This window comes from Simochromis diagramma, unplaced genomic scaffold, assembly GCF_900408965.1.
Source record: "Simochromis diagramma unplaced genomic scaffold, fSimDia1.1 OVJJ01000107.1, whole genome shotgun sequence".
In the NCBI taxonomy this organism is placed as follows: domain Eukaryota; kingdom Metazoa; phylum Chordata; class Actinopteri; order Cichliformes; family Cichlidae; genus Simochromis; species Simochromis diagramma.
In genome coordinates this window covers 8643430-8671299 of record NW_024387209.1, presented here as the reverse complement: position 1 = coordinate 8671299, position 27870 = coordinate 8643430, and the positions used below count along the sequence as shown (strand labels likewise).

At 41.0% G+C, this 27870-nt stretch overlaps 2 protein-coding genes across 4 annotated transcripts in view; both read left to right on the top strand.

Moving 5' to 3' along the window:
* Window positions 1-16280, top strand: part of mpp4b (membrane palmitoylated protein 4b) — a 31029-nt gene extending 14749 nt beyond the window's left edge. Inside the window, exons 8-23 of one of the 2 annotated variants that reach the window (XM_040051436.1) lie at window positions 4411-4492; window positions 5941-6026; window positions 6133-6207; window positions 6294-6490; window positions 8179-8237; window positions 8336-8353; window positions 8440-8481; window positions 8616-8636; window positions 8755-8769; window positions 13014-13055; window positions 13197-13370; window positions 14315-14395; window positions 14582-14675; window positions 14803-14911; window positions 14989-15123; window positions 15446-16280. In XM_040051436.1, the coding sequence (XP_039907370.1) occupies window positions 4411-4492; window positions 5941-6026; window positions 6133-6207; window positions 6294-6490; window positions 8179-8237; window positions 8336-8353; window positions 8440-8481; window positions 8616-8636; window positions 8755-8769; window positions 13014-13055; window positions 13197-13370; window positions 14315-14395; window positions 14582-14675; window positions 14803-14911; window positions 14989-15123; window positions 15446-15637 (1422 nt within the window). In that variant the 3' untranslated portion in view covers window positions 15638-16280. Of the gene's footprint in view, window positions 1-1143; window positions 1556-1733; window positions 2782-4410; window positions 4493-5940; window positions 6027-6132; window positions 6208-6293; window positions 6491-8178; window positions 8238-8335; window positions 8354-8439; window positions 8482-8615; window positions 8637-8754; window positions 8770-13013; window positions 13056-13196; window positions 13371-14314; window positions 14396-14581; window positions 14676-14802; window positions 14912-14988; window positions 15124-15445 lie in introns of those variants that run through there. The other variant, XM_040051437.1, reaches the window with a different exon arrangement.
* A 257-nt stretch (window positions 16281-16537) lies between these two features.
* On the top strand, window positions 16538-27445 carry LOC120746139 (transmembrane protein 237B-like). Of its 2 annotated transcripts, none has more exons than XM_040051439.1 (14): window positions 16538-16716; window positions 16938-16973; window positions 18434-18465; window positions 19278-19288; window positions 19388-19456; window positions 19942-20070; window positions 20629-20722; window positions 22597-22754; window positions 22832-22964; window positions 23055-23246; window positions 26688-26761; window positions 26857-26941; window positions 27025-27146; window positions 27241-27445. In XM_040051439.1, exons 1-14 carry the CDS (start codon window positions 16696-16698, stop codon window positions 27303-27305), a joined length of 1221 nt encoding a protein of 406 aa, XP_039907373.1. In that variant the 5' UTR covers window positions 16538-16695; the 3' UTR covers window positions 27306-27445. The 2 variants fall into 2 exon arrangements, with proteins under 2 accessions (XP_039907373.1, XP_039907372.1); XM_040051438.1 differs by having other exon boundaries at window positions 16539-16716; window positions 19385-19456.
* Window positions 27446-27870: the final 425 nt, after the last annotated feature.

Genomic DNA, 27870 nt, shown 5'->3' with positions numbered 1-27870 from the left:
ACCAGCTGTTTAGGAACTAAGCAAGCTTTTAATGAGGCAAAAATTTTTTGTTAGGTATGAATCTAATTTATTATTGTCTCCTTAATTAACAAGCTTACTGGGACGAGGAAAATCAAAACCTTTCAGTTTTCAAATCAAAGAAGAAAGTATGTAAATTAAATATTAATTCAACATAACTATGGCCAGTCAGTCCCCCAACCAGGGGGAAGTCTCTGGTTGTGTCTAGGAGAAACTGGTCGCAAATAGGAACATGGTGCTGCACCTAAACCCCCTTTTGATTGCTTTGGCTTTGGCTGTAGGTTGCATAGAAGACGCTAACAAACATTCACTAAATACTTGCTAATTGGCTGCAGGCTGTGAAGAGTGCAGCACAAACTTGCAACAGAGACCCTTCATCTTCAAAATACGTCACTGGATGATGGTCGGTGTCTTCCATGCAAACTATGGCCAACTCCAGCAATCTGCTAGTGTCTAAAGCAAACACAAGTAGGTTTTGAGTGCAGAGTTATTTTTGTGTACTGTTATTATGAAGGGATAGAGTCCAAAACAGTTTATTTTAAACATATTTATTTCTGATTTAATGCTGGATAACTTACATAGGAGTCTTTGGGGTTTGCTCCAGTTACCACTTTAAGCTTTGGCTTCATTTTGAAAGTGCTGCTTTGTTTGTTGTGTGCAGTGCATGACCTAAATAGAGGCATCCACATACTTTTGAACTTACAAAAAGTTCATTGTATTTTAGGTGGATGCAGAAGTGGATATAAAACCAAAATCATGTGGAGAAGCAGGAAAACTGACTCTTTAATCTGGACCATGAAGGAGTTACTTTTTTTCAGGACTGCGTATGTAGGCAGATGCTCCTGAATATTTTAATATGTTGAGTTTTTGGCCAACTCAAAATAAGTCAAACAGATGACAGAGAGCAGATGTTTGATTCATAATCTGTCATTTGTATAATTGTCTGTTGATGCTACAGATAAATTTCGAATGAGCAAAAGCCACTGGAATAGAAAGGAAACAAGACAGTTAGGAGACATCTGATGCTAATTTATCATCTGTCTCTATATGTCTTAAATGCATGCAAATGATTACTAGTTCAAACCTTGCTTTATCCGAGTGGAACATGATTCTGTTGTCTCACAGCTTTGCAACCACCACAAAGTTGGCAAGCTGTTGCCCAATGCTTGTCCTCCCTGTGCAAAAAGCCACAAAGGGGGGATCCGCCATCACTTGAACACCTTGAGGCGTTTGACCCGGCAGAAGCTTCACAGAGGGACAGGGTTCGGGGTCCAGAACCCCTCAGCTCAGAGTTGGATGCTAAAAGCAAATGATTCGTCGTGGTGCAGGGTCCGGAGAGGAAGCTACCCGCCAACCGAGCCAATGCATCACCTGACAGAGGCTCGACCATACCCGTTACCACAATGTAAGCCTTTGACTGGCTGCCAGGTGTGCTGCAGCACGCCGATGAGCCAGTGCAGAGTTTGTTACTCCAACATGTTGTGGGAGCAAAGGTCAAATCGCTCTGCACCTTCAGTCTGCAGTTCGGTCCTGATTGGTAAGGAAAGATCTGGGCCTTGTTTTCCAATGAGTGCATCTTTGAACTGCTTTTATTTCAACCTCTAAGATGCTTTTGGAAAACAAGCTGGTTCTTCATCACTTCTAATTGCACTGTCTTCATCCATTCATCCATCCCATCCACTCATCGATTAATAATGTCTGTTTTCTCATTGGAGACGTGGACGAGCTCAACAGTGGAGACGAGTACGAAGTAGGACAGTCCACCGGTGCTCCATCACCATTTCCCCAACGTTTGACCATGACTCCACCATGTCTCAGCATGCATGATTACTTCCAGCCAGGCCTGTCTCCAAGGTTCAGAACTAAAAGCCCTTGCATCCGAACAGCCCCACCCAGCCCCATGCGGCCTCACCGCATACTGGAGGTGCCGCCCGTGGAGCTCGTCAAACAGGAGAGTCTGGACGAGCTGAGGACGACTGTACAGTTGGCCGCCAGCTCCATGGAGAGCAGCACCAAAGACATAAAGCTCCTTGGGGAGAGGATGGCAGCAGCCACAGAGCACATGTCGGTGACAGTGCAGGACAACTCGCAGGCTTTGCTCCTCCTCACGCAGGTTGTGGACCGGTTGCAGACACTCCTCACAGCCACCAGATCTGAAGTAAACACCCTTAAAGCTGCTGAGCAGGAAGGCACTTTGAAGAAAAGCCCAACTCAAAAGCCTCAAGGGCACCAGTCCCCATGTTCCTTCAGCTCCTCCTCCAGCTCCCTCAGCAGCTCCTTGGACCCTCCTTCCACCTCCCAGTTGGGCAGCTGCCAGTCTCCGTCTTGTCGTGGATCTCCCTGGGACACAGTGAAATCAAAAAACTCTCCTGTGGCACAGAAGAAGCACAGCCACACTGATCTGGAAACATCCAAACATCAGCTTACAAATGGCGTGTTTAATGAGAAGTTCAGTCCCTTGAAAGGAGGTCGCTCAAACCAGAGGAAGAAAAAGAAGAGAAAGAAGGCGACGTGAGAGCTGTCCAGAAAGTGGCCTTCTTTGGGTCCTTTGTAGGAGCACCGTGGCTACCCTGCAAACAGTGGTAGTTCATGTTTCTTTTGTCTGTTTCATTACATTTCATCTGTGGCAAATCAGCTCCAGTTTCCCTTCGCTTGTGTCACTATTATGTTATTTAGGCCTGAATTAAACCTTCAAGTCTATTCTTGCATACAGTGGGGCAAAAAAGTATTTAGTCAGCAAGTTCCCCCACTTAAAATGATGACAGAGGTCAGTAATTTGCACCAGAGGTACACTTCAACTGTGAGAGACAGAATGTGAAAAAAAAATCCATGAATCCACATGGTAGGATTTGTAAAGAATTTATTCGTAAATTAGGGTGGAAAATAAGTATTTGGTCACCTCAAACAAGGAAAATCTCTGGCTCTCACAGACCTGTAACGTCTTCTGTAAGAAGCTTTTCTGTCCCCCACTCGTTACCTGTATGAATGGCACCTGTTTGAACTCATCATCTGTATAAAAGACACCTGTCCACAGCCTCAAACAGTCAGACTCCAAACTCCGCCATGGCCAAGACCAAAGAGCTTTCGAAGGACACCAGGAAGTATTGTAGACCTGCACCAGACTGGGAAGAGTGAATCTACAATAGGCAAGCAGCTTGGTGTGAAAAAAATCAACTGTGGGAGCAATCATCAGAAAATGGAAGACATACAAGACCACTGATAATCTCCCTCGATCTGGGGCTCCACGCAAGATCTCATCCCGTGGGGTCAAAATGATCATGAGAACGGTGAGCAAAGATCCCAGAACCACACGGGGGGACCTGGTGAATGACCTGCAGAGAGCTGGGACCAAAGTAACAAAGGTCACCATCAGTAACACACTACAACGGCAGGGAATCAAATCCCGCAGTGCCAGACGTGTTCCGCTGCTGAAGCCGGTGCATGTCCAGGCCCGTCTGAAGTTTGCCAGAGAGCACATGGATGATACAGCAGAGGATTGGGAGAATGTCATGTGGTCAGATGAAACCAAAGTAGAACTTTTTGGTATAAACTCAACTCATCGTGTTTGGAGGAAGAAGAATACTGAGTTGCATCCCAAGAACACCATACCTACTGTGAAGCATGGGGGTGGAAACATCATGCTATGGGGCTGTTTTTCTGCCAAGGGGACAGGACGACTGATCCGTGTTAAGGACAGAATGAATGGGGCCATGTATCATGAGATTTTGAGCCAAAACCTCCTTCCATCAGTGAGAACTTTGAAGATGAAACGAGGCTGGGTCTTCCAACATGACACTGATCCAAAACACACCGCCCGGGCAACAAAGGAGTGGCTCCGTAAGAAGCATTTGAAAGTCCTGGAGTGGCCTAGCCAGTCTCCAGACCTCAACCCCATAGAAAATCTGTGGCGGGAGTTGAAAGTCCGTGTTGCTCGGCGACAGCCCCAAAACATCACTGCTCTCGGGAAGATCTGCATGGAGGAATGGGCCAAAATACCAGCTACTGTGTGTGCAAACCTGGTAAAGACCTATAGTAAACGTTTGACCTCTGTTATTGCCAACAAAGGTTATGTTACAAAGTATTGGGTTGTATTTTTGTTATTGACCAAATACTTATTTTCCAGCCTGATTTACGAATAAATTCTTTACAAATCCTACCATGTGGATTCATGGATTTTTTTTTCACATTCTGTCTCTCACAGTTGAAGTGTACCTCTGGTGCAAATTACTGACCTCTGTCATCATTTTAGGTGGGGGAACTTGCACAATCGGTGGCTGACTAAATACTTTTTTGCCCCACTGTATCCATCAGAGCCACATCTGTCCATTTTATCTTCATTTGTCTGACCTGGCAGCAACTGTTTATTCTGTTTTTTTATTTCGTCTTTCTCAGGGAGCAACTATAAAAAGAAACGAGATCACAGGAGAGATTTTTATAGCTCGGGTGATTCACGGAGGGCTTGCGGATCGCAGTGGTGAGCCCTTTTTTTTTTTTTACCCCCGTTTAACCCCCTATAGCTAATGTCTGTTGTTTAGATGAGTAAACCCTAATCTTAACTCTAGACTTTCACTGGAGGATTCCTAGATTAAGCCTAGTGCCAGACTAAAAGAAAACATCAGTGACGATCTACACTGGAAAACATCTGACACGTAGAGCTTAAAGTTATGCATTAATGCAAAACTGAACTTTCTGTGCTGGTGCTGAGGACAAATTGTTTGCAAACATCTGTTTTGGGGCCTTTAACTTCATCTTGCACTCTTTATTCTGCAGATGTACACAGACCATCTGATTGTGTTCGTTTTCAATGTTGGGATGATTCATGTAGGAAGACAAAAAAAAATCTTCCTGGTCAATCTGCTTCCAAATTCTAGTGCTAGTTGCAATCAAGCACTTTATATAAAACATGAATCTCATCTATTGATTTGTGGAGCTTCAGGTTGAGATTTTTTTGGTCCATAAGACAGTAGCTTTACCTTTCTTTATTATGTAGTTTTCACAAGTAAAGACAAAATTAGCACCATGTTGAACTTTTTACTGAGGTCATGAATAAGGTGGTGGGTAGGGTCTGCACTCCTAAACAAAAGGATGGATCTTTGCTTCCAGAGAAGCTTCCCCCTGCTGACCATTAGGGGGGAAAATGCAGGTTTCTCGTATTTCTGCTTTGGCATCACTTTTCAGACCCAAAGCTTATACTATATGGGCAAAAGGGCTGGGCCATCTCCACATTAAATCTACAGGAGCTGCTCAGCCATGAAGCTCCCAGCTCATAGGTTTTGTGCTGATGTTAATGCTGGAGGAGATCTGGAGCTCTACAGTTATCATAAAGACAGGTTGCATGGCTAGGTGATTGATTTTAGACACCTGTGCCAATGGGACTCAAAATACCTGAATTCAAATAGTAAAAGGTGTGGCCCCGTACTTTTGTCCATGCAGTGTACGTCTATATTTGTTTTTGTCCCATTTTGGGAGCATTTATAAGACAATCCTAACAAAATAAAAGGTTCAGAACCAGAGACATGGACTGGTTGGGTTGGACAAAGTTTTCTTGATGTTCATGCAGACAGGACTTTCTTCTTCTGGTTACAGACACATCCTCATGTGGCTTTTACCTTTACCATGAAAAGAAATGTAACTTTAGACAATTTTAAAACATCCACACTGGTTATATAGTATACTAAAGAAGCTCTGACAGCCAGCGATTGGACCTGTAAGCTTTTAAATGACAAGTTGTGCTTAAATTTGATTGCTTTTGTTATTGATTATAACAATATATTGATCATATTTTTCGTTGAGGTTTTAGTGTATTACAAACAAGATAAACTACAGTAGATTAAAGCACATAAAAGTTAACAAAACTAAAGAAAACATGAAATGAAAAACTGATATCTTTTTTAATGCATGTTTGTGTTTGTGTGTACATAGGTCTACTCCATGCAGGGGACCGGATCATAGAGGTGAACGGTTTTCCTGTGGACGGGATGGAGCCTGAGCAAGTTATCCAAGTTGTGGTGGGTCACTTGTTCATCAAATAAAATGTGCTCTTGCTGTTGTGTATTGTTTGCATCCAACATTGGTTCTGTTCATGCTCCATTTTGTTTTCTTACAACCAATCAGCAAGCTCGGTCGCATGGCACCATTATGTTTAAAGTCATTCCCATCACAGAAAGGCCGGTCCACAACCAGACCATGGTGAGTCTTTTACCACAGCTCCATTATTATTGCCTCTGTTCACATAAAAAATATTTACCCCTATTTTGTGTGTTTCTCTTTGCTAGCTATACGTACGGGCCATGACTGACTACAGCCCTCAGCAGGACCCGGCCATCCCTTGCGCCGATGCCGGCATGAGCTTCAGAAGAGGCGACATCCTGGAGATTGTGGACCAGACAGATGCCCTCTGGTGGCAGGCAAAGAAACTACCCAGCAGCACAGCATGTGCTGGCCTCATCCCCTCCACCAACCTCCTCAAACGGTCAGATATGGTTCTTTTAAGCATGCTCTTCCAATCTTGGACTGCATGTAATAGGTTTTTATTTTGCTGTTTGGTCATTTTTATGGGTAAGGTGTTAAAATTCCCTGATTCATTCAATTCCATCTCCTAAAAGTCATCTTTAATTCAGTTCAATTCAATTTAACAGTACTGAGATACAAATTAATTAAACTGAACTGATTAAAAGAAGAAGAAGGAAAACAACAATCCCTTCCCCTTTGAGCAAGCACTTGGCAACAGTGGGGACAAAAAACTCCCTTTAAAAAGGAAGAAACCTCCAGCAGATCCAGGCTCAGAGAGGAGCGGCCATCTGCCGCGACCAGTTGATGGGTTGCAGAATGGAGCTGAGGACAAATTTATATACAACTAACATACTATAATATCTGCTTATTTTTCTTTTCATTTTCCTTTTGGGGCTTTTCCTCTGACATATTCTGACTTTGGCCCTTAAGAGCTACTTGTTTGGTAACGCTGGCCTCTTCAGCTTGTTCTTCTTGAATTGACTGCTGCAATGTCTCATTTCGGGCCTGAGGATTTTCTAATTCAGTAAAACTGACCTCTTTTTCTTGCTATTATATGTCCAGACATGATCGAAATGTTGTGATGCTTACCAGGTCTTTAAAATTAGATAAATACAAGTTCAGATAAAGCATGAAATATGACATAAATATAACACTGTGTGTTTATTTGTTTAACAGAAATTCAAGCCAAAATAGAGAAGCTGTGTGTGAAAAACTAAGTACAGTCTACTGCTTCCATAATTAGGAGGGTAATTAGCACCCAGGTGCTGGTAATCAAATACAATTGCTTTAACTGATCTTCCCCAAGTATGAGCACCTCTTTGAAAGCAGAAATGTTGGCAGTTTGCCGGTCTGGAGCATTCAGTTATGTGATGTGTTTTTTTGCTGGGATGTCAACTCTTGGTAAGATTGTGGTCCTGGGCACATTGCAGTGATTGACCATGACTTCCTCTGTATATCAAAGTATTCTAGAATCAAATGTGAGGGCATCTGTCTGACAGCTGAAGCTTGGCTGAAACTGATCATGCAACAAGACCAGATGACTCTCTGTTATGTCCTACAATGTATAACCTCAGAAGTGCAACAGCATGTCCTTTATCAGGTTAGGATTACATGAAAAAACAAAATTCATATTTGGCTTATTCAAGGATGGCCATGTCTGCATGAACAAGTGATAAAAGTGAGACTTTAAATAATAATGAAATGCTCTTCCACTGGGTTTAAAGCTTTAAATATCTGTTTTAGATTTTGTTGTTTGACATATCCAGATGACTGGATGGATGGAGCTTATCAGCTAATGCTTAAGGCTAGCTAGCTAGCAGTAATATTTGTGATCCTAGTTTGGGTTAAAGCAAAGTATACTGAGCAGCCAACTCTTTATAGTAACCTCTAGTACAATCAAATGCTGAGCAAGGAATCTGAACTGAATCAGACTGAAAAGGGACATGTATTGAATGTATTCAGTGAGACTTAAAACGAGTAATTTAGATCATTTACTCCTCAGGAAATTGTTTCCTGGAGTCATAAATGAAGTGAAAAATCAAATATAATGGGAGCATCACCTAGAAATATCTTTTTTGACATCTCATAATATTTTACAGGTGGCATAAAAGTTGTCTCATCTTACTCTGTTTCTGCTTGTTGTAACAGGAAGCAGAGGGAGTTCTGGTGGTCACAGCCTTACCAGCCACACACCTGCATTCAGACCTGTGAGTGCGCTCAGGTTTTCTTTTAATCATCATTAAAGTCACTGCTTTACAGCTTCACAGATGAGTTTTCTTTGTGTTCTGCTCCATGCTTACTGAAGTGAGCACTGTAGAGGAAGGTAAGAATAGACTACATTAAACTTAATCAAACTTGAATCGTTCTATAACTGATCTGACCTTAATTATCTGTTTTTTCCAACCACAGAGGAAGACTTAATGGCCATTGATGACAAATGTGTGGAAGCAGGTAAACCTTTACCTTCCATTTACTGTGTAATGTGCCTTTTATTCATCTTTTACACACAAACTAACTAACCACACAAAAACGTCTTTGCTTCTCTGTCTTTAACTTGTGTCTGTTTGTGTTTCCTGCCCCGATAGACGAGGAGGCATTTGATTCTGGTAGGTAAGTCTTTGCTGATGTAATCCGTTCTGTCCCTGAATTTGTTTCGTGCCCTTCAAAGGAAATTTTTGTTGTTTCTTTTCCAAACGTTCCTGCTGCCTGATGGGGAAATGTCAGAGGAGCTCAGAGAAGGTGAGAAAAGCTTAAAGAATTGTGTTCTTATCTGCCTCACAAGAGTAAACTTATACATTTCTTTAATTTAATTTAATTAAAAGAGCAGACCTCCTGACTTGTTATGGAGATAGGTCACATGTTCTTACTTGGACTGATATTAAATCATATATTAAAACAATAAAATTCAATAGTGCAGGAGCCAGTATAGAAACACAAAATATGAGCATAACGGTCCTCTGTTTTATAATTGGTGTGTTGCATTTTAAGAAATGTAGCATTTGGTGTTTTTGTAGCTTATTGCCGGGGTTTCTCTTCTGCCGCAGACTTTTTTTTTTTTTTTCTGTTAATCCAGCAGTGAATCATAAATCCCTGAAGTGCTGTTTAATTTGCAGAGGTAATTTAGACTTTCCAGTAATTTACATCTGGGAAATGGAGGCTGACGCAGTTGCTTTGGTTGATTTCAGGTCAAAATGATGCACTGTATTATTTTGCATGCTTTCTTTTTTTCATGTTTGACATTTTAGTGTGTAGGGCTTTTATTGGAGTCATTACATAAAAAATAACCAAGATTTTTACAAAAAGACGAGCCTAGCATTAAATGGTAGATAAAAAGGAGACCTTTTCATATGCTCCAGCTTGCTTTGAGCAGCCATCTAGCCCATATGGTGATATGACCAGCGAAAGTTTACCCAAAATGCACTTTGAAATGATGCTTCTTTCTGTTCCTCCACTCTGACCTAGGGATATGACTCTCAGCCTGGGTGCAGGAGGTTTAAGTTGAATCCCGCACTAGCCCCCAAAAATGTTAGTTCTTACATCCATGGCTCAGAGAAACATTTGAGTAGCAAGTCTAAGAATTTTTAAATAATACAAAAATAATTTCTCCCAAAGAAAGCAAATAAGAGAAACTGAAGCAAACTCACAACGCTTCATCAGTTTGATTGCTGTTGCTCCCAACTCACCAAAGCAAATTTCAAACAGCAACTAAAGCCAAAGGTTGATGCTGATAGAAGAGAGAGAAAGAGCGGCCCATAGCATAGCTGCATCTGGCTTTATATATGCAGCTGACCTTCAGATTATTAACAATGACAGAAAAAAGAAAAACATGGTAGTTAATGTGCTGGCTCAGCGAGGCACATGTAACAGTCACCGACACTAAACTGGTTTAGTTTTTGCGATTGAAAGTGTGGTATATCCCGTGATACTGCCTTCTCAGATGTTTATAGGAAAAACAAATTAGGCCATAAATTGTGAGATTTATATTTCAATGTAAAACTGGTTTTAACAGAGGTACGAATTTTTCAACATAATATTTAACAGTAGCTCTGGAAAAGCAAAGAAAATCAAGTGTAAGCATAAAACATTGACACAAAGCAGCTTGCAAAGTACCCCATAACTAGGGCTGGGTATCGTCACTGATTTCTAGAATCGATTCAATTCCGATTCACAAGGTCCCAAATCGATTCGATTCAATTCGATTTGATTTGATTCAATTCGATTTGAATCTGGGAAATTTTGACAGTCAGAAATATTATAATTCAGATCAGTACATTTACATATTTTTGTATCTATAAAAAGGAAGCTGAACCTCGTAAGACTTTATCAAAGGTGTGAGCGTCACAGCAGATGCCTTTGTGTCAAAGTAGTGAAGACCAAAACACAGAAAAACCAATGAAGGTGATTTTCCTGGCCTGGGATTTTATAAAAATATTCTGGCATATATACATCAAAAACAAAGAAAACCATTATTCAACATATGAACATTAACCTCTGAAGTTACAAGCGGTTTATTTAGAGACACGGCTGAGCTTTTTGCATATTTTAGAAAGTTTAAATTGTTCACGTTATTGAACGGCAAGAAATTAAGGTTTTCTTTTCGGAAGTATGTAAAACGAAAAAAACCAGCGTCAAAACAGCGGCTTGTAACAACCGGGTAGACTTGTGTGACAGCAGCAACTGCTTAAAAGAGAAGAAGGAGAACGAGGAGAATGCGAGAAGAAGGAGACGAGGAGAGAGAGGAGAAGAGAGAAGAAGAGAGAGGAGAGAGGAGAAGAGAGAGAGAGAGAGAGGGCTGTGAGAGATAGAGCGAGAAAGAGGAGAGAGAAATAACAGAGAGAGAGAGAGAGGTGCATGAAGTGTGATTTTTATCGTGGTGGAAGCAAAACAGTCAGAGTGAATTCATGACGATGTTTATGTGAAGCGCAGTTTGGCTCTTCTTTTGCTGCTGGTTTGGTCAGTATTGTTTGGAGAGAGATAAAACTAACAGCTTTAGAATCAGTGCAAAAAGGGCGTAAACACAAAGCGCGGACCCGCCAAAACATCAGAATCAGTGAGCTGTCGGCTTTCAGCCCCGACAGTGTCCCTGCCGTCGGGTGAGAAAGGCACATCTCACTGATTCTGATCCGCGGGTCCACACTTTGTGTTTACGTCTCTGTGCAGAATCCGTGTTCCTGCTCTCATTTACTGTCTTAGCTGTTTGGTAGTTGTTGAAATTTTGAGGTTTCACCTGAGATTCTGGCATTTCGGGCAAAATAAATTTATATTAAAACATCGATTCAGGATTTTAATCAATCGATTTCACGTTATCCAAGCCAGAATCGATTTTAATTGATAAATCGATTATAAAAACCCACCCCTACCCATAACCGTAGCACAAATCCTCTGTTATAATTTGTAACAGGTGTGTTGCATTGTGGGAAATGGGAAGGATCCAGTGTTTTTGTGGCATGAACCACACTAAAGACTAAATACTGTATGTATGCTTATCTGACTTTTTCTTTTAATCCAGCAGTGTATCATAAATCCCTCAAGTACTGTTTGAATTTGCAGAAATATTTTAGACTTTGTTTTAGGGTGGAGGCTTTATGGGACACGCGGGCTGACACGCGGGCTGATGTTAAATTCAATTCAATTTTATTTATATAGCGCCAAATCACAACAAAAGTCGCCTCAAGGCGCTTCATAGATACAGAGAAAAACCCAACAATCATATGACCCCCTATGAGCAAGCACTTTGGCGACAGTGGGAAGGAAAAAACTCCCTTTTAACAGGAAGAAACCTCCGGCAGAACCAGGCTCAGGGAGGGGCGGCCATCTGCTGCGACCGGTTGGGGTGAGAGAAGGAAGACAGGATAAAGACATGCTGTGGAAGAGAGACAGAGGTTAATAACAGATATGATTCAATGCAGAGAGGTCTGTTAATACATAGTGAGTGAGAAAGGTGACTGGAAAGGGAAAAACTCAATGCATCATGGGAATCCCCCGGCAGCCTACGTCTATTGCAGCATAACTAAGGGAGGATTCAGGGTCACCTGGTCCAGCCCTAACTATATGCTTTAGCAAAAAGGAAGGTTTTAAGCCTAATCTTAAAAGTAGAGATGGTGTCTGTCTCCCGAATCCAAACTGGAAGCTGGTTCCACAGAAGAGGGGCCTGAAAACTGAAGGCTCTGCCTCCCATTCTACTTTTAAATACTCTAGGAACAACAAGTAGGCCTGCAGAGCGAAGCGCTCTAATAGGGTGATATGGTACTACAAGGTCATTAAGATAAGATGGGGCCTGATTATTTAAGACCTTGTATGTGAGGAGCAGGATTTTGAATTCAATTCTGGATTTAACAGGAAGCCAATGAAGGGAAGCCAAAACAGGAGAAATATGGATGTAGTTGCTTTGATTGGTTTAAGGTCACAGATAAAATCCAATCCTGTGTATCTCTGTCTCGCTCCCCACCAACACACATTGGCTATCATCTGGATTACCCAGGAACAACTTACAACTAATAAATCTAATGTAAAGGGGGAAAAAAGTATATATAGCAAATTTACAACTTAAAGTTCCCACGTTATTACTTTAACGGTTACTATGCATCCTTGGACTCTGGTATTGCTTAGTTTTCAGTAATTTCAAGTAAAAAATTATTAACAAAACCATTTGGAGGTAATTTGACCCTAAAATAAAAATAATTGAAATACACAGAAGACTAGCTGTTGCAGAGATGTAATCTTCTCAGTGTGTCCCGGGCCTCCATTCCTTTCCTGAAACATCTCATGTAGGAGGCACCCAGGATGCATCCTGATAAGATGTCTGAACCATGAGGAGTGGCTCTGCATTATTCACTGTGTTTTGCAGAATTATTTTTAATTACACTGTGTGCAAACATCTGTATTTTTTACATCTCTTTTATTGTTGTTACCGATCTTTTTTCCACATGTCTCACCGTGTTACGTCCTGCTTTTTCTTTTTTTTTTTTTTTAATCCAAACCAGAGGAGGATGACTTTAGAAGCAACATTGAAGGAATATATTTAGGTAAGCCTTCTCGAGCAGCAAATTATTTCTCTTATAATGTTGCTCAAACTTGTTGGTATATTTAGAGTTTAGTTCTGTTTCTGTGTGTGTTGTGGATCCATTTTTGAGGGTTATCTACTGACATCTGTTCTTTTTCATCAGCGGGCTTTAGGCGCAGCATACGTCTGTGTCGGCGGCGGGCTCACAGCACCACCCAGCCGTCCTGCAACACCCGTTGCCCCAGCAGCTGCTACAGTGCCCTCAACAGTCCATATGAGGAGGTGGTTCGTTACCAGCGCCACTCAGAGGATGTACACCGCCTCATTGTCCTCTTAGGTACAGAAAACATTTCAGTCCTTTAGTTTAGTTTACCAAACATCTACACTCATAAGCCTTTTAGATACACCTTGATAGAATCGGGGTGGGTGCTCTTTTATCTTCAGAGCTGTCATAATTCAACAAGGTGCTGGAAACACTCCTCAGAGATTTTGGCCCACATTGACATGACAGCGCCACACATTTGGTGCTGTTCAAATAACCAGTATGAGATGATTTGAGATTTGTGTGAAATGGTGTGTTATCCTGCTGGAAGGAGCCATAAGACGATGATGATGCTCAATTAGTACTACTGGCTCAAAGTGTGCCAAGAAAATGTCCTCCATACCGTTACACCACCACCACCATGAGCTGGAACTGCTGATAAAAAGGGAGGATGGATCCACGTTTTCAGACCAGGCAACATTTTTCTAAACTCTGCATAACTTGGTTGTAACAAGTGGTTATTTGAGTTATTGTTGCCTTCCTATTAGCTTGAAGCAGTCACATAGAAAACTGCGACAAACTGGATATTATCTCTTCTTTGTGTATGTGTATGCATGTGTAATGTGTATATATAGACACGTGTGTGTGTGTGTGTGTGTGTGTGTGTGTGTGTGTGATTTACATTGCTGTGCTTGAGAACCTCCATCTACCGGAACCAAATTCCTTGTATGTGTCTGCACATATACTTGGCCAATAAACATGATTCTGATTCTTTGGATTATCCCCTGTAAACTCTACAAATTGATGTTTAAGGAAAATCCAAGCAGATCACCCATTTCTGAAATCATCAGACCAACAACCATACTTCATTCAAAGTCACTTAAATCATCTTTCTTCCTCATTCTGATGCTCAGTTTGAACTTCAGCAGGTCATCTGGATCATGTCTAAATGCCTAATGCAATAACAAGCAGTTGAATGAAAGTATATACAAACAATTAACATGCGCGTGCTTTTTCAGGTCCGTCTGGTGTAGGTGTGAATGAACTTCGAAGGCGTTTGGTTGAGATGAACCCAAATATCTTCCAGGGACCAGTGCCATGTACGTAATCATCTTTTCAGTCACAGACATCATGAAAATTTTTAATTGAATTCAAAAACACTATTAAAAAGCAGAGTTACCTGAGAAATCCTAGGCATTTTCTTCTTTCTGGGCTCTTTGTGTTTTTGTCTCAGATTCTGTAATAATCAGATTAAATGGTTGGTTTTTTCTTTTTTCCTTCTCCAGACACTACAAGAGCACCCAGAGGATATGAGGAATCTGGCAGAGAATATTTCTTCGTCAGCCGAGAAGTCTTTGAGAACATGGTTTATCACAACAGGTACAGCTGTCTGCACACATTAAAACTTTAATGAAGTTGTGGAATGTAGATGGAACTGATGAGAGCTTAGCCACAATCGATAGATTTTAGCCCCACTGTCTCTGTCTTTTTTTTTTTTGTCCGGCAGGTTTCTGGAGTACGGCGAGCACAAAGGGAACATGTACGGCACCAGCATCGAGTCTGCAAAGGAGGTTTTAAACAGCGGCAAGATCTGCGTCATCGACATTGAGCCAAACGCAAGTCCAACTCAGACACAGTAAAGAGAGCCAATAGATAAAAGTGTTTTCATGTAAATTTGTATATCCTTCTTTAGGCCCTCCAGGCAGTGAGGACACACGAACTGAGGGCCTTCGTCATCTATGTTAAGCCTCCGACTGTGGAGCGCCTCAGGGAGACGAGACAGGACTCGTACATCACCACCAACTACTACGTCAACCGGCCATTCAAAGTATGACGCTGGGCTTAGTTGTCTGGTTAAAACGTCCACTCTTAATTTGGAGAAAAATGTTTTATTTTTCCTAATAAGATAATTATTTACATTCACATGTGATTGCTATCATCCAATAGAGCATTACAAAGATATTGGTACACCCCAAACACACACAAGGGACGGGGTTTGATTTGGGAGGTCTCAAATTTTATAGGAACTTTTTCTTTACCCCCAACTTGACTTCTTCTGTTTTAATTAGAATAGGCAAAATCTATATCGGCCTATGAGACCTCCCACTCATACAGTAGAAGTAGTCTTATCTTTGGTTTTACTTCATCAGGATGAAGACTTCCAGGAGATGGAGGAAGCAGCACGGAAGATTGAGTCAAACTACTGGCAGTTCTTTGATCATGTGATCATCAACGATGAGCTGCAGGACTCCTGCGTTGAGCTGCTGACAGCAGTGATGAGGGCGCAGGATGAGCCACAGTGGGTCCCTGCCAGCTGGATTCGACCCACGTCAGAGTCCTAGGAGCAAAGTAGAGGAGAGGACGTCGGGTCAAAGCAGTGATTTTTTTTCTTTCTTTTTTTTTTTTACTGTACAGTTTTAAAAAATGAAATCGTGACATGTAAATTCAGTGATTGCTTTTGTAAATATACGTGTGTGTGTGTGTGTGTGTGTGTGTGTGTGTGTGTGTGTGTGTGTCACATGTGAGCTGGACTTTAAGTCTCTTCAAATCCCCAAAGATGAAATGAAGCTGGATCCAAGCTCAAAGAAATTCCTGAATTTGTGTCCGTTTGTCACAGTTTTGTTTTTTATTTTTTCAGTCAGCAGGAACATATGTAGCACCTCTTCAACTAAAGACGCCTGCAGGAATTAAATTCAAACAAAACTGCCTCTTTTCCTGCCCTCCTCCGTATTCTTGTACACAGACCTCCAATAAAAGAAACATATATCTAAAGCATGTTTGTCCCCGTTGGCCATAAATGCTTTCTTGATCCATTCCAGCCTAAAATGACACATTCTCATGTAAAATGGTGGGTAAAATGAACAATTAACGTAAATAAACAAAAAAAAAAATTGTATTTTTAAAGGTATGTTACTGTACACCCAAAGCACTGATGTTTGCTAATCCTTGAAAGTAAAAAAATAAAAATAAAAGTTTGCAACACCCTTCTTATAGTAATTTATGCATTTGTTTTCATATCATATATCTTCAAAAAACAAAACAAAGTTGTTAAAATTGCAGAAAACGTGTAATTGCCCAGCCAACAAGAAAATAAATAAGATTAGCAGCCATGGTTACATGACATTAAAAATGGGGGAGGGGCAAAGTAGTCTTCAAAACATTATTAATACCTGGAAGCTTCAATTTTAATACATTTTTTTCATTTTATTTTTGCTAAATGTTAAGCTACCGGAAATGCGTCACACTATTCCTAAATACATCCGGGCCACAACCCCGCCGCTCAGTGAGCGTAAACAAAGCAAAAAAGGAAAAGAAAAATCAACAAAAACAGCGATTTATTCGCTTTAAACGACTGAAGCGAATAAAACAAAGTTACCAGCTGCATAATATTAAACGGGTTATGGATACAGGAGGAGCAACGGTGAGAGATATGCACACATAATGCATGAACAGTCAAGATAACGGTCATATTTAAATGGATGGCGTGATTTGCTCATAACTGTACCTGTGGGGGCAGAAAGCTCGTTTTCTGGTTCACTTTAAAGGCTGTTTTCGTGTAATCTTTCTCTGAGCTCTAATAAGAGCGAAAACGATGATAATAAAGAGCAGACGGTGTTTGTAACCTGCCTGTTTTCTGTGTAGACACGGAGGGTGAGGGAGCTGCCGCCTCTCCCACAGGTGAGTAAATCAAACCTCATCTGAGCTAACAGCTCTGTAGCTCCTCTGTAATAACTTTTAATTAAAATCAACAAGAACCTGTTGATTTGTCACGTGGTGGCTGGTTTTTATTCATTTTATTTACTTTATGTTATTTACACATTTATTTATCCAGACGTTTTCGGTCTTAAATTATAACAAAAAAGTTATTGATAGAGAAAAATATTGAATTAGTAGCTTATTAGAGAAATATTAAAGTGATCCACACTTGGTTTTACATTTCCTTTAATAATAAGTTTTATTTCTGTAGCACCTCACAAAATGTACTAAAATCATTAAGACATTAGAGACATACAGTCCTGTGCAAAAGTGTTGCGCCACCCCTCATTTTTTTTCTTTTGTGCTCTTAAGCAACAACTTATTCAGTGAAACAGGAGAAAGTCGAGTAAAAGCACCCAGAGATCTGATAAACTCCTCACACAGACTTGAACAATCAGACTTGGTGAATTTAAAGCCTGTTTTTAAGGGATTTGGTTTTTATTTCTGAAAAATTTTAGTGATTTCCTTCTCGGTTTACGTCAGATGAAGTACTTCCTGGATGTTTTTACTCACCGACACACTCATAAATACACACTGCCGCTCCAAGACGCTGGAAAAAGGGGCTTGACCTGTGCTTGGAGTAATCCTCAGTCCTGGCAGATGTACTAACACAGATTTAGCCGAGGATAAAACAGTCAGGATGTCATGTGTCACTTAACTCCTGTCTCGCTGGTTTCTTGGGGGAGAAATGGCCAGAAAGACGCCGGTAAGATGCTTGCTTCAGTTGTTTTATCCGACTCTGAGTTATAACTGAAAGTTCTTGAACTTTTTATGTTAAAATCTTAACTTTTTCATTGGTTATGCAAGTGCTGGTGGCTTAGATAATCTCTTATAATGGGCTTATCCTGTTTTGTAAGAGCAGCCATATCACTTTCAGGCAGTTTGTGTCTAAATTTCAAAATTACGTTTCTTTGGTTCTTGTGTTCTTGTTACTGAAGGAGTGATAGTTATTAGATATGTTTAAGATGCGTTTGATGGCACCAAAAAGCTTTCCAGTCAGATTTTCTCAGACTCTGGTGTGTCTAGTAGCGGTGTATACCCAAGGGTCAGTTTTAGGGTCTTGTTCTTGCAGGATTTCAAATAAAAAGGTCATAAAAAGTGTTTAGTTTTGTTTCTAGATTTACTAGAATGTGTGCATAACTTGTGTTGTTCCGTTGGTATGGACAGAAATTCAGAAAATATAACTCTAGGTCTTATTTCCCAATTATTTTTACATAGGTTTCTTTTTTGGTGTGACTGATTTGGGAATGAAAAAACTGCATTTAATGTGTTAAACTTCAGCACAAATCTATAAAAGAAGGAATAAAAATGTTCTTTAGAGGGGTTTTTATGAGTGAACAAAGGGAGAAATCTGACTTCTGTGTTTCACTGTGTCTCTCCAGGGAGGCCAGCGATCTCTTCCCACAATGTCGAGGTGGGTAAACATCTTCATTTCAAGCAGCTACTGTGGTGTAATGCTAAAGGGGACCTATGAAGCTTTTTTGCCATGCAGATGCAAGAGGGGTGTGTGTGTGTGTGTGTGTGTGTCTCAATGATCCAGGAGCATCCCGGTGACAGTCTTTGTGTTTTCCCGCACGACATCAAAAGGCAAAAGTAGCAACTAAGTAATTTGGAGATAAGTGAATAAGAGGAACAATGGACAGGAAACTTTCCAATCCGATTGAATTTATATATAGTCAGTCCTTAAACAGTGAGTGGAAAAGCACAAGATCTGAACTCTGATCAATTTTCAACACTGATGAGGCAGCAATGGATTGCCATCATATTAAAGAAGCATGTAACAAAATACAAATGAAATAATAATATAATAATAATTTTAATAATACCTACTGAATTAGAGGTCACAATAAGTCAGCCAGACTTCAGACTGCTCTGTATCTTCATTTTTTTCTACTTGGCTCTGTACGACATCAGAGAAAGGGGCTATCAGTCATATGGTCATCCCAGACTCAAAAGCCTCACACACCTGTCAATTCTAATATAGTTATGGTGGGGAGGAGCTAAAACAGCTGCTTTTAGACAGGGGATGAACTGAAGGGCTGCACCAAAGCCCAGGATAAGATAAATGAGGATGATTTTGGACTCTGATTCATGCAAAGTGACTCTAGTAGAGTCCAAGAATAAAAAACTGAAGCAGTAAATGAGCAAACGAGGTCCACTTTAAACAGCAAAACTAAACTTTTCTTCTCTCTTTTCTTTGTTCTTGCGACCTGTGCACATGTGAAGTCAAGACACAGGTGGGTAAAAATATTTCTAATAAACAAGTTGCATTTCTTCTCAAACTCATTTTTTATGTGACTTAGCTTTATTTATTTATCCCTTCATGTGCACAGAAGATGTTCCAGCACCAAAGCACAAGAAGAAGAGAGCGAAAAAGGAGACAAATGGGGTGGACGATACAGACGGTAAGAAACAGCTTTGTATTCTCATATTTGATGCTTCACGAACATGAATTTAAAGGTTTGAAGGGCTTCTTTAATATAACCTTTTCATGCACCTCACTGTATCTTCACCGCTCACACCATGAGCATATTTCTCATTGTCATCCAAATTATCTTCAATTTGCCATCATGAGCCCAAAGAAAGCTTTGCATTATGTATTGAACTGTTGAGCAGTGTAAAACTCGTTATATATGGCTTGCTCATGAAAGCCTGCACATATATAACAGCATTTATGTTCACTAAGGTCCTAAAAAACAAATTGTTACCATTAAAATTCTTCCATAATTCTGGAGAATAATTTTAAGTAAAGGATAACAACATAAAACCACAAAGAAGGAGAGTAGACTTTTCAAATTTGTCCTAAAATTTCTGTATAAAAATTTCAATTTCCTCATTTGCCTCCACCCACTGTTTAAAATAAAGCTGTAGCTTCTTGTGCCACCTTCAGATCAGGGGATGGAGATGGGAGGCATGGGCAGCCGCAGGGCTTCTGGAATCGGGGATCATCTGACCCTTGAAGCCACAGTCGAGGCCCCGCCACAGAGGAGGAGGAAGAAGAAGAAAACTGCCACTATAGGTGAATTCAAGAATTCTGTCTCTGCTAGTTGTCGCTGCTTTATATTGCAAGGTAGGGACCCTGTAATAATACAGAGAGACCGCCAACAATCAGACAACGCCCTAAGAGCAAGCGACGGTGGAAGGAAAAACCTCCTTTTAACAGGAACAAACCTCCAGCAACCGTGTGTCGCCACCAGTTGGGGGTGAGGGGAGAAAGACTGTTTAATAATAACTTCAGCTAGCTCCATATTTTTAACTATAGACTCTACTGGAGTGGCTTTGCATGATTCACAGCTCAAAGTAATCCTTATGGATCTTATTGTGAATCTTGCATCAGCCCCCTCAGTTCATCATCTGCCTGAAACAAGCTACTTTAGCTCTTCCCACTTCAAACCAGCTTTCTTATGATTGTCTGCCTCTCACAAACGGCAGGTGGGTGGAGCTTCTGCGACTCTATGACAGACTGCAGAGCCAAATTTAGAAAAAAGTGTCTGAGTGTGAGCATTTAGAGCAATCTGAGGACTGAACTTTTGGCTGAAACTGAAACTTTGCCCATGTTGTGAATCCTGGATTTCAGGTCTTGAGGACGACCACACCGACCTGGTGAACGGAGACACCGCGGACCAGACCACAGATGGAGAAGAAGTGGTCAGGAAACCCCGAAAGAAAAAGTAAGAATTTATTATTTTAATACAGGTGCACTAATTGTGAAATTCTGGCTTGATATCCACATTTAAAGAAATCATTTGGCTGACAGTTGATTTTTATACAGGGAGTGCAGAATTATTAGGCAAATGAGTATTTTGTCCACATCATCCTCTTCATGCATGTTGTCTTACTCCAAGCTGTATAGGCTCGAAAGCCTACTACCAATTAAGCATATTAGGTGATGTGCATCTCTGTAATGAGAAGGGGTGTGGTCTAATGACATCAACACCCTATATCAGGTGTGCATAATTATTAGGCAACGTCCTTTCCGTTGGCAAAATGGGTCAAAAGAAGGACTTGACAGGCTCAGAAAAGTCAAAAATAGTGAGATATCTTGCAGAGGGATGCAGCAGTCTCAAAATTGCAAAGCTTCTGAAGCGTGATCATCGAACAATCAAGCGTTTCATTCAAAATAGTCAACAGGGTCGCAAGAAGCGTGTGGAAAAACCAAGGCGCAAAATAACTGCCCATGAACTGAGAAAAGTCAAGCGTGCAGCTGCCAAGATGCCACTTGCCACCAGTTTGGCCATATTTCAGAGCTGCAACATCACTGGAGTGCCCAAAAGCACAAGGTGTGCAATACTCAGAGACATGGCCAAGGTAAGAAAGGCTGAAAGACGACCACCACTGAACAAGACACACAAGCTGAAACGTCAAGACTGGGCCAAGAAATATCTCAAGACTGATTTTTCTAAGGTTTTATGGACTGATGAAATGAGAGTGAGTCTTGATGGGCCAGATGGATGGGCCCGTGGCTGGATTGGTAAAGGGCAGAGAGCTCCAGTCCGACTCAGACGCCAGCAAGGTGGAGGTGGAGTACTCGTTTGGGCTGGTATCATCAAAGATGAGCTTGTGGGGCCTTTTCGGGTTGAGGATGGAGTCAAGCTCAACTCCCAGTCCTACTGCCAGTTTCTGGAAGACACCTTCTTCAAGCAGTGGTACAGGAAGAAGTCTGCATCCTTCAAGAAAAACATGATTTTCATGCAGGACAATGCTCCATCACACGCGTCCAAGTAGTCCACAGCGTGGCTGGCAAGAAAGGGTATAAAAGAAGAAAAACTAATGACATGGCCTCCTTGTTCACCTGATCTGAACCCCATTGAGAACCTGTGGTCCATCATCAAATGTGAGATTTACAAAGAGGGAAAACAGTACACCTCTCTGAACAGTGTCTGGGAGGCTGTGGTTGCTGCTGCACGCAATGTTGATGGTGAACAGATCAAAACACTGACAGAATCCATGGATGGCAGGCTTTTGAGTGTCCTTGCAAAGAAAGGTGGCTATATTGGTCGCTGATTTGTTTTTGAATGTCAGAAATGTATATTTGTGAATGTGGAGATGTTATATTGGTTTCACTGGTAAAAATAAATAATTGAAATGGGTATGTATTTGTTTTTTTGTTAAGTTGCCTAATAATTATGCACAGTAATAGTCACCTGCACACACAGATATCCCCCTAAAATAGCTAAAACTAAAAACAAACTAAAAACTACTTCCAAAAACATTCAGCTTTGATATTAATGAGTTTTTTGGGTTCATTGAGAACATGGTTGTTGTTCAATAATAAAATTATTCCTCAAAAATACAACTTGCCTAATAATTCTGCACTCCCTGTAATGTTGCTGTTCTTGTTTATTCCCCTTTATTGACTCTGAAACACACAAGTGTTCACAATAAATTAATAACTGAGCTGATGTAAACCATCATTGAAGGAGAACAAATTCAAACGTACGCTGGGCCTCGATATTTGCAAGTTACTATCTTTAATGTTGTGACCTGAGAATAGTCTGGTTTTTTAGTTTTAAATTTTTTTTTTAACTTGCCATACACTCTTCAGGAAGTCCAAAGTTGTCGAGACGCAGCTTCCCGATGAGCTGGACATACCGGAGGATGACATCATCGCCGACACCCCTCCTCCATTGCCGCAGCATTCCCTGTTCGCCGCCCCACAGGGTCAGAGCCAGCCGGTCGGCAAGGTGTTTGTGGAGAGAAATAGTGAGTGACAGAAGAAGAAGAAGACGATATTGATGATGAGGCTGTTTGTTTAACTTTTTTTATGTGTTTGCATGCAGAGCGTTTCCAGGCTGCTGAACGCTCCAATTGGAGGAAGACCAGCGACCCGATGGACAACATGGCAGACTTCCAGCACATGCAGCCACTGTGGACCACCAGAGATGTTTCCATCAGAGTGCATGGAGGCTTCAGGTAACAGCAAAGTGTCTCCTGTATGACTATAAAAATCCAGAGTCTGTCCTCCCGTCCCAGTGTTCCTCCTCTCCTCTGTTCATGCTCCAGGGTGTTCGGTCTATACTGTCAGGGCTTCCTGGCGGGCTACGCCGTGTGGAACGTGGTGATGGTGTACATGCTAGCCGGGCAGCACCTCACCGCCCTGTCCAACCTGCTGGAGCAGTACCAAAGCGTGGCGTATCCCTCCCAGTCTCTGCTCTACATGCTGCTGGCCATCAGTACAGTGGCAGCCTTCGACAGGTAAAGCTGCACATTGGAAATCCATCATGGTTCGCCACGTTGCAAACAAAAACACATCACACCTTCTGGCAAATTAGAATCACCAAATAGCCAAACCCTACTGTGGGAGCAAAATGGACACAAAGAGAACACACGCAGACACGGTATTTGCAAGAAAAACTTTGGTATTTGTGAGAAAAACTTGTTATACATTTATATGTACAAGAAACAAGATATGAGCTTGCAAAACAATTTTTTATTTTTGATATTTGCAAACCAAAAAATTGGTGTTTGTATATTTTCCAGAATGTTAATATTCATAAAAAAAAAGTTTGATATTTGTGCACAAAAATGTTACATTTTTTTAATATTTGCAAACGAAAAATGTGATTGGCTAGCAAAATTTTAGAATTTTTATATTTGCTGACAAATGTGGTATTTTCGATCAAAATGTTGCTATTTGCAAACAAAAAAATTTGCTTTTTAAAAACATATATTTGTAAACAAAACATTTTGGATTTAACAGTTGCAAACAAAAAACAGGTTTATTGTATTATAAATACTTTTGTATTTGCAAGTAAAACGTCACTATTTTGCAGTCAAAACTTTCAGATTTTTATGTTTGCAAACAAAAATTTTGTATTTGCAAACAAAAAGTGTTATTTGTTTATTTTGCGAATCAAACTTTGTTATTTACAAACAAAACTTTTTTTTTTTTTTTTTTTTTTTTTTGCCTGTCCCGTTTGGCTCTTTTGCCATCAGAATTGTTGTCTAAAGGCAAAGAAAGATGCCCAACGGATTTACTTTACCAAATTGACCATCCCAGCCTTGCCATAATGGTCCATTTGATTCACCTTTTATTGTTTATTTTATTTTCACTTACTGAATATGGGACAGACTTGACTGGGGGAAAGAAGGGGAGAAAGAAAGAGGGAAAGAGAAACAGCTGAGAAGAGGGACGGGGGAGAAGGGCAAAAACCAAAAACCAACAGAATGAGCAGAAAAAGAAAAAAAAGAAGAAGAAAAAGAAAAAAAAATGCATATATCAGTCACCTGGGTCACCTGCTGAGAAAGAAAAAAGAAAACAAGCAGAAGAGAACAAGAGTAATAGAATAAACAACATCACAATGATATATGGGAATATGACAGTAAATACTAAATATTACACATTATTGTGCAGCACATAAGATCAACAGAACACAGTGTGCTTTGAGGTAGGAGCCAAAAAGGGTGTAGTTTGTGGGTGTGATCACCCGTATGGACGCGCTTGTTTTTTGTTTTTTAAAAGGTTCCTTCATGTAATGATCTGCTAGAGGGTGTGGGGGGGCCACAGCCCCGTCCTCCAGGGCATGAAGCAGGTATGGAGGAGATCAAAACTCCAGACATCCAGAGGCCCCCCCAAACAAAACTTTTGATAGGAGCAGGGCCCTATTTCAGGAAGCCGGTTTAGAAAATTCAGAGTGAAAAACGATACTCAGGGTTGAGTAACCCCGAACTGTCCAACTCGGAATATTCGGTTTCAGAAAGGCTGATAACAAGTAGTTCAGTCAACGCGGAGTTGCTTTAACCCCAAGTTAAGTGCGCGCACAAGGATACATAAAGCCCTGATTAGTGGAGCACAGATTAAGCGAGTCACCATGGAGACGGAGGGAAAGAAGGCGCGGTCAATGTATTTTACAGCGCTTGAGGCCGAAATTCTGATGGCAGCATATGCCGATAACATGCAAATTCCGCGGAAAAAAAGTAACACAGCCTCAGCTGCAAAAGAAAGGGAGCATGCATGGCAAAACAAAGCCGACAGAGTCAATGCGTGAGTGTTAATTTAAACATTGATCTAGGGATTTCCACCCATTTAACACGTTATTTTATTATATTTTATTTTATTTCTTATTTTATACATTTGATTTTGTGATGTGATTTGAGCGCAGGTGCAACCCAACAGGCCCCAAACGTTCCTGGCAGCAAGTAAAAATGAAATATAAAAATATAGCCCAAACAGGTAAGGTGTAATTGTATTATGAGCCATAGTGCTTGGTCTGTTTGTCCAATGTAAATCAATTGCAGTTAGAGGCTACATTAATTTCCCCTCTGTAAGCACTTATTGAAATTATCTGAGCACATTACAAGTACATATTTGCTTACTCTGTATGCTCAAATGTGACCCGTTATAGCCAACAGAAAAAAAAAGCGGAGGCCCGATAAACAGGTGGGGGTCCTCCACCACCACCACCACTCACAGAGGCTGAGCAGTTGGCTTCCACATTTGTGATAGTGTTGGCAGCATCACATATGATCTTCACAGTGCAGACAACATAAATTGGCATCCATTACTATAATGAAATAATTTGTTAGTTTGAAATGCTACAGGGAACTATGTACCTGTACATTAATGCTGTGGAAAGACTTCCTGTTCACATAGTCTCCTTCATTTACTGAAGGAGCAATGATTGGAATGTGAGTGCCATCTGTACAGCCAATCACGCCTGGGAACCGTGAGAATATATGTAAAATTTAAGTAGTAGTTCAAGTATCACCACATCATGAATTAAGTTTCGTTCATCCTGATACCTGCAATTTTGTGGCATCCCTCTTTGATAAATCTTGTGGGTCTATGACCGGGGAACACCACAAACGAGTACAGGAGACGTTTCAGTGCAACTGTAACATTCCTGACTGCCCGACAGACGGTAGCCTTGGAAACGTGCTCAGCGTCACCAATATTATACAGAAAGCTCCAGTTTGCAAAAAACCGAAGTGCAATACAAATAATATGTACAGAACTGAGAGGATGTCCGCGATGTGTCACATGAGCAATATTAGGCCTGAGGATGTTATTCAAATAAATTATAGATTGTGCTGAAAAACGGTAACGTTCACACAGGAAATCATCAGGAAATGATAAAATGTCCGAACGCGCTCTAATCACTCTCTCCCGGCGGAGAGCTCTGCGGAGAATTTGGGCTTCAACATCTACTGGCTCTTCAAGGAAGGGGCACGCCATGTCTGACACTTCCTACAGTCAGGTTTCCGACAAAGAGGCGGAGAACGTCAGGGTTAGTTGAAGCTAAACCTGCTAGGGGGCAGGTTAGCTTCACGGAGTGTGTCGTCATAGTAACTCACTCAGAATTAATCTAAACTCGCTTTGTGAAACCGAAAACCCAGAGTTTTCGTTAACTCAGGGAATACTTACTCAGAGTTTGCACTAAACCAGCTTCCTGAAATAGGGCCCAGGTGTCTTAAGTAAATCTGCAACATCAGAAAAGTGGTGGTGCAGTTCAAACTGTACCCAGTTAAAAAGAACGTGTTGAAACTTTGAGCTCAGGTGAGGGGCTATAGAGCTGGGGTGGGACAGGGATCTCACTTTATAAATCTTGTAATTAAAAGTGTGAAGTGAATGAATACTGCATCCATTTACGCTATGAATTAGATGTTTGTGTTTTCTACAAATGAAACTCTCCTCAGGGTGAATCTGGCCAAAGGCCCCGTGGCTCTGCGGGAGTTCATCACGCTGGATCCGGTGGCTCTCGCCTCGTTCTGTGAGTCCTCCTTCCTTCTCTGTCTGTGCTTCAGAAACACATCATCGTGGGCTCTGTTTGGGATTCAGTTGACACGCTTTGCTTTTTGCACACAGTGTATTTCTCAGCGCTCGTCCTCTCTCTGAGCCAGCAAATGACCAGCGATCGGATCAACCTCTATTCCAACAACACGGCACTACTGTGAGCTTGCTGGAATAATCTGATATTCCGATATCATTAAAAAGTCTGGTTTTGATACAGAGACTGACCTGATTCTGCTTTAGGCCTACAGGGTTGGAGCACCAAATTCTCCACCCATGGGTGACTGTCAACCTGGTGGTGGCCCTGCTGGTGGGCCTGGCCTGGATTTTAATCGCCATCAGACCTGAGACCGACTACACGGAGGGTGAGAGAGAGCAGTGTGGGTTGAGCATTTCTGCTTAAAAAAGGAAAAGCCAACTTAAAACATTTATTTTTGTTTTCTTATCCTTCCTCCTCAGGTTACCTAATGGCCATGGAGATTGAGCCTCCAAAGCTAGAGGACAAATCAGAAATGACCGCCTGAGAAAATTAAGAAATTACTGTACAGCTTTTTTTGTCATTTTGCACATATTTTTGCATTTTGTCGTGAATGTTGTTTAAGTTATTTTTGTATGTTTGAAATATGTTTATTTCCTTTTAAATACAGAGATTTAAAGAACCCAACAATAGTTTTTTATCTCTTTTGTTTACAGTTGTTTCTCTACATGAAACCCATGAAAGAAAGCATTCACTGCATTCACTACACTGTTTTTCTGCTTGCCCAGGCTACTGAAGTACACTGAATGAGCTATGAAGAAATTTTAATTGAATTGAATTGATTTACATGGTCTAACTCAGCGGTCTCCAACCTTTTTTGCGCCACGGACCGGTTTATGCCCGACAATATTTTCACGGACCGGCCTTTAAGGTGTCGCGGATAAATACAACAAAATAAAACCAGTACCGGTACCAAATAAAAGAAGATTTATTCATAACACACGTGAAAAGACCCAGGAAAACCGAGTTAACGATAAAAACAATAACAAAATAACGCTGAAAACCGATAAAAACCCTGAAAACCATACATTTCACACCTGAGCCTCAACTCT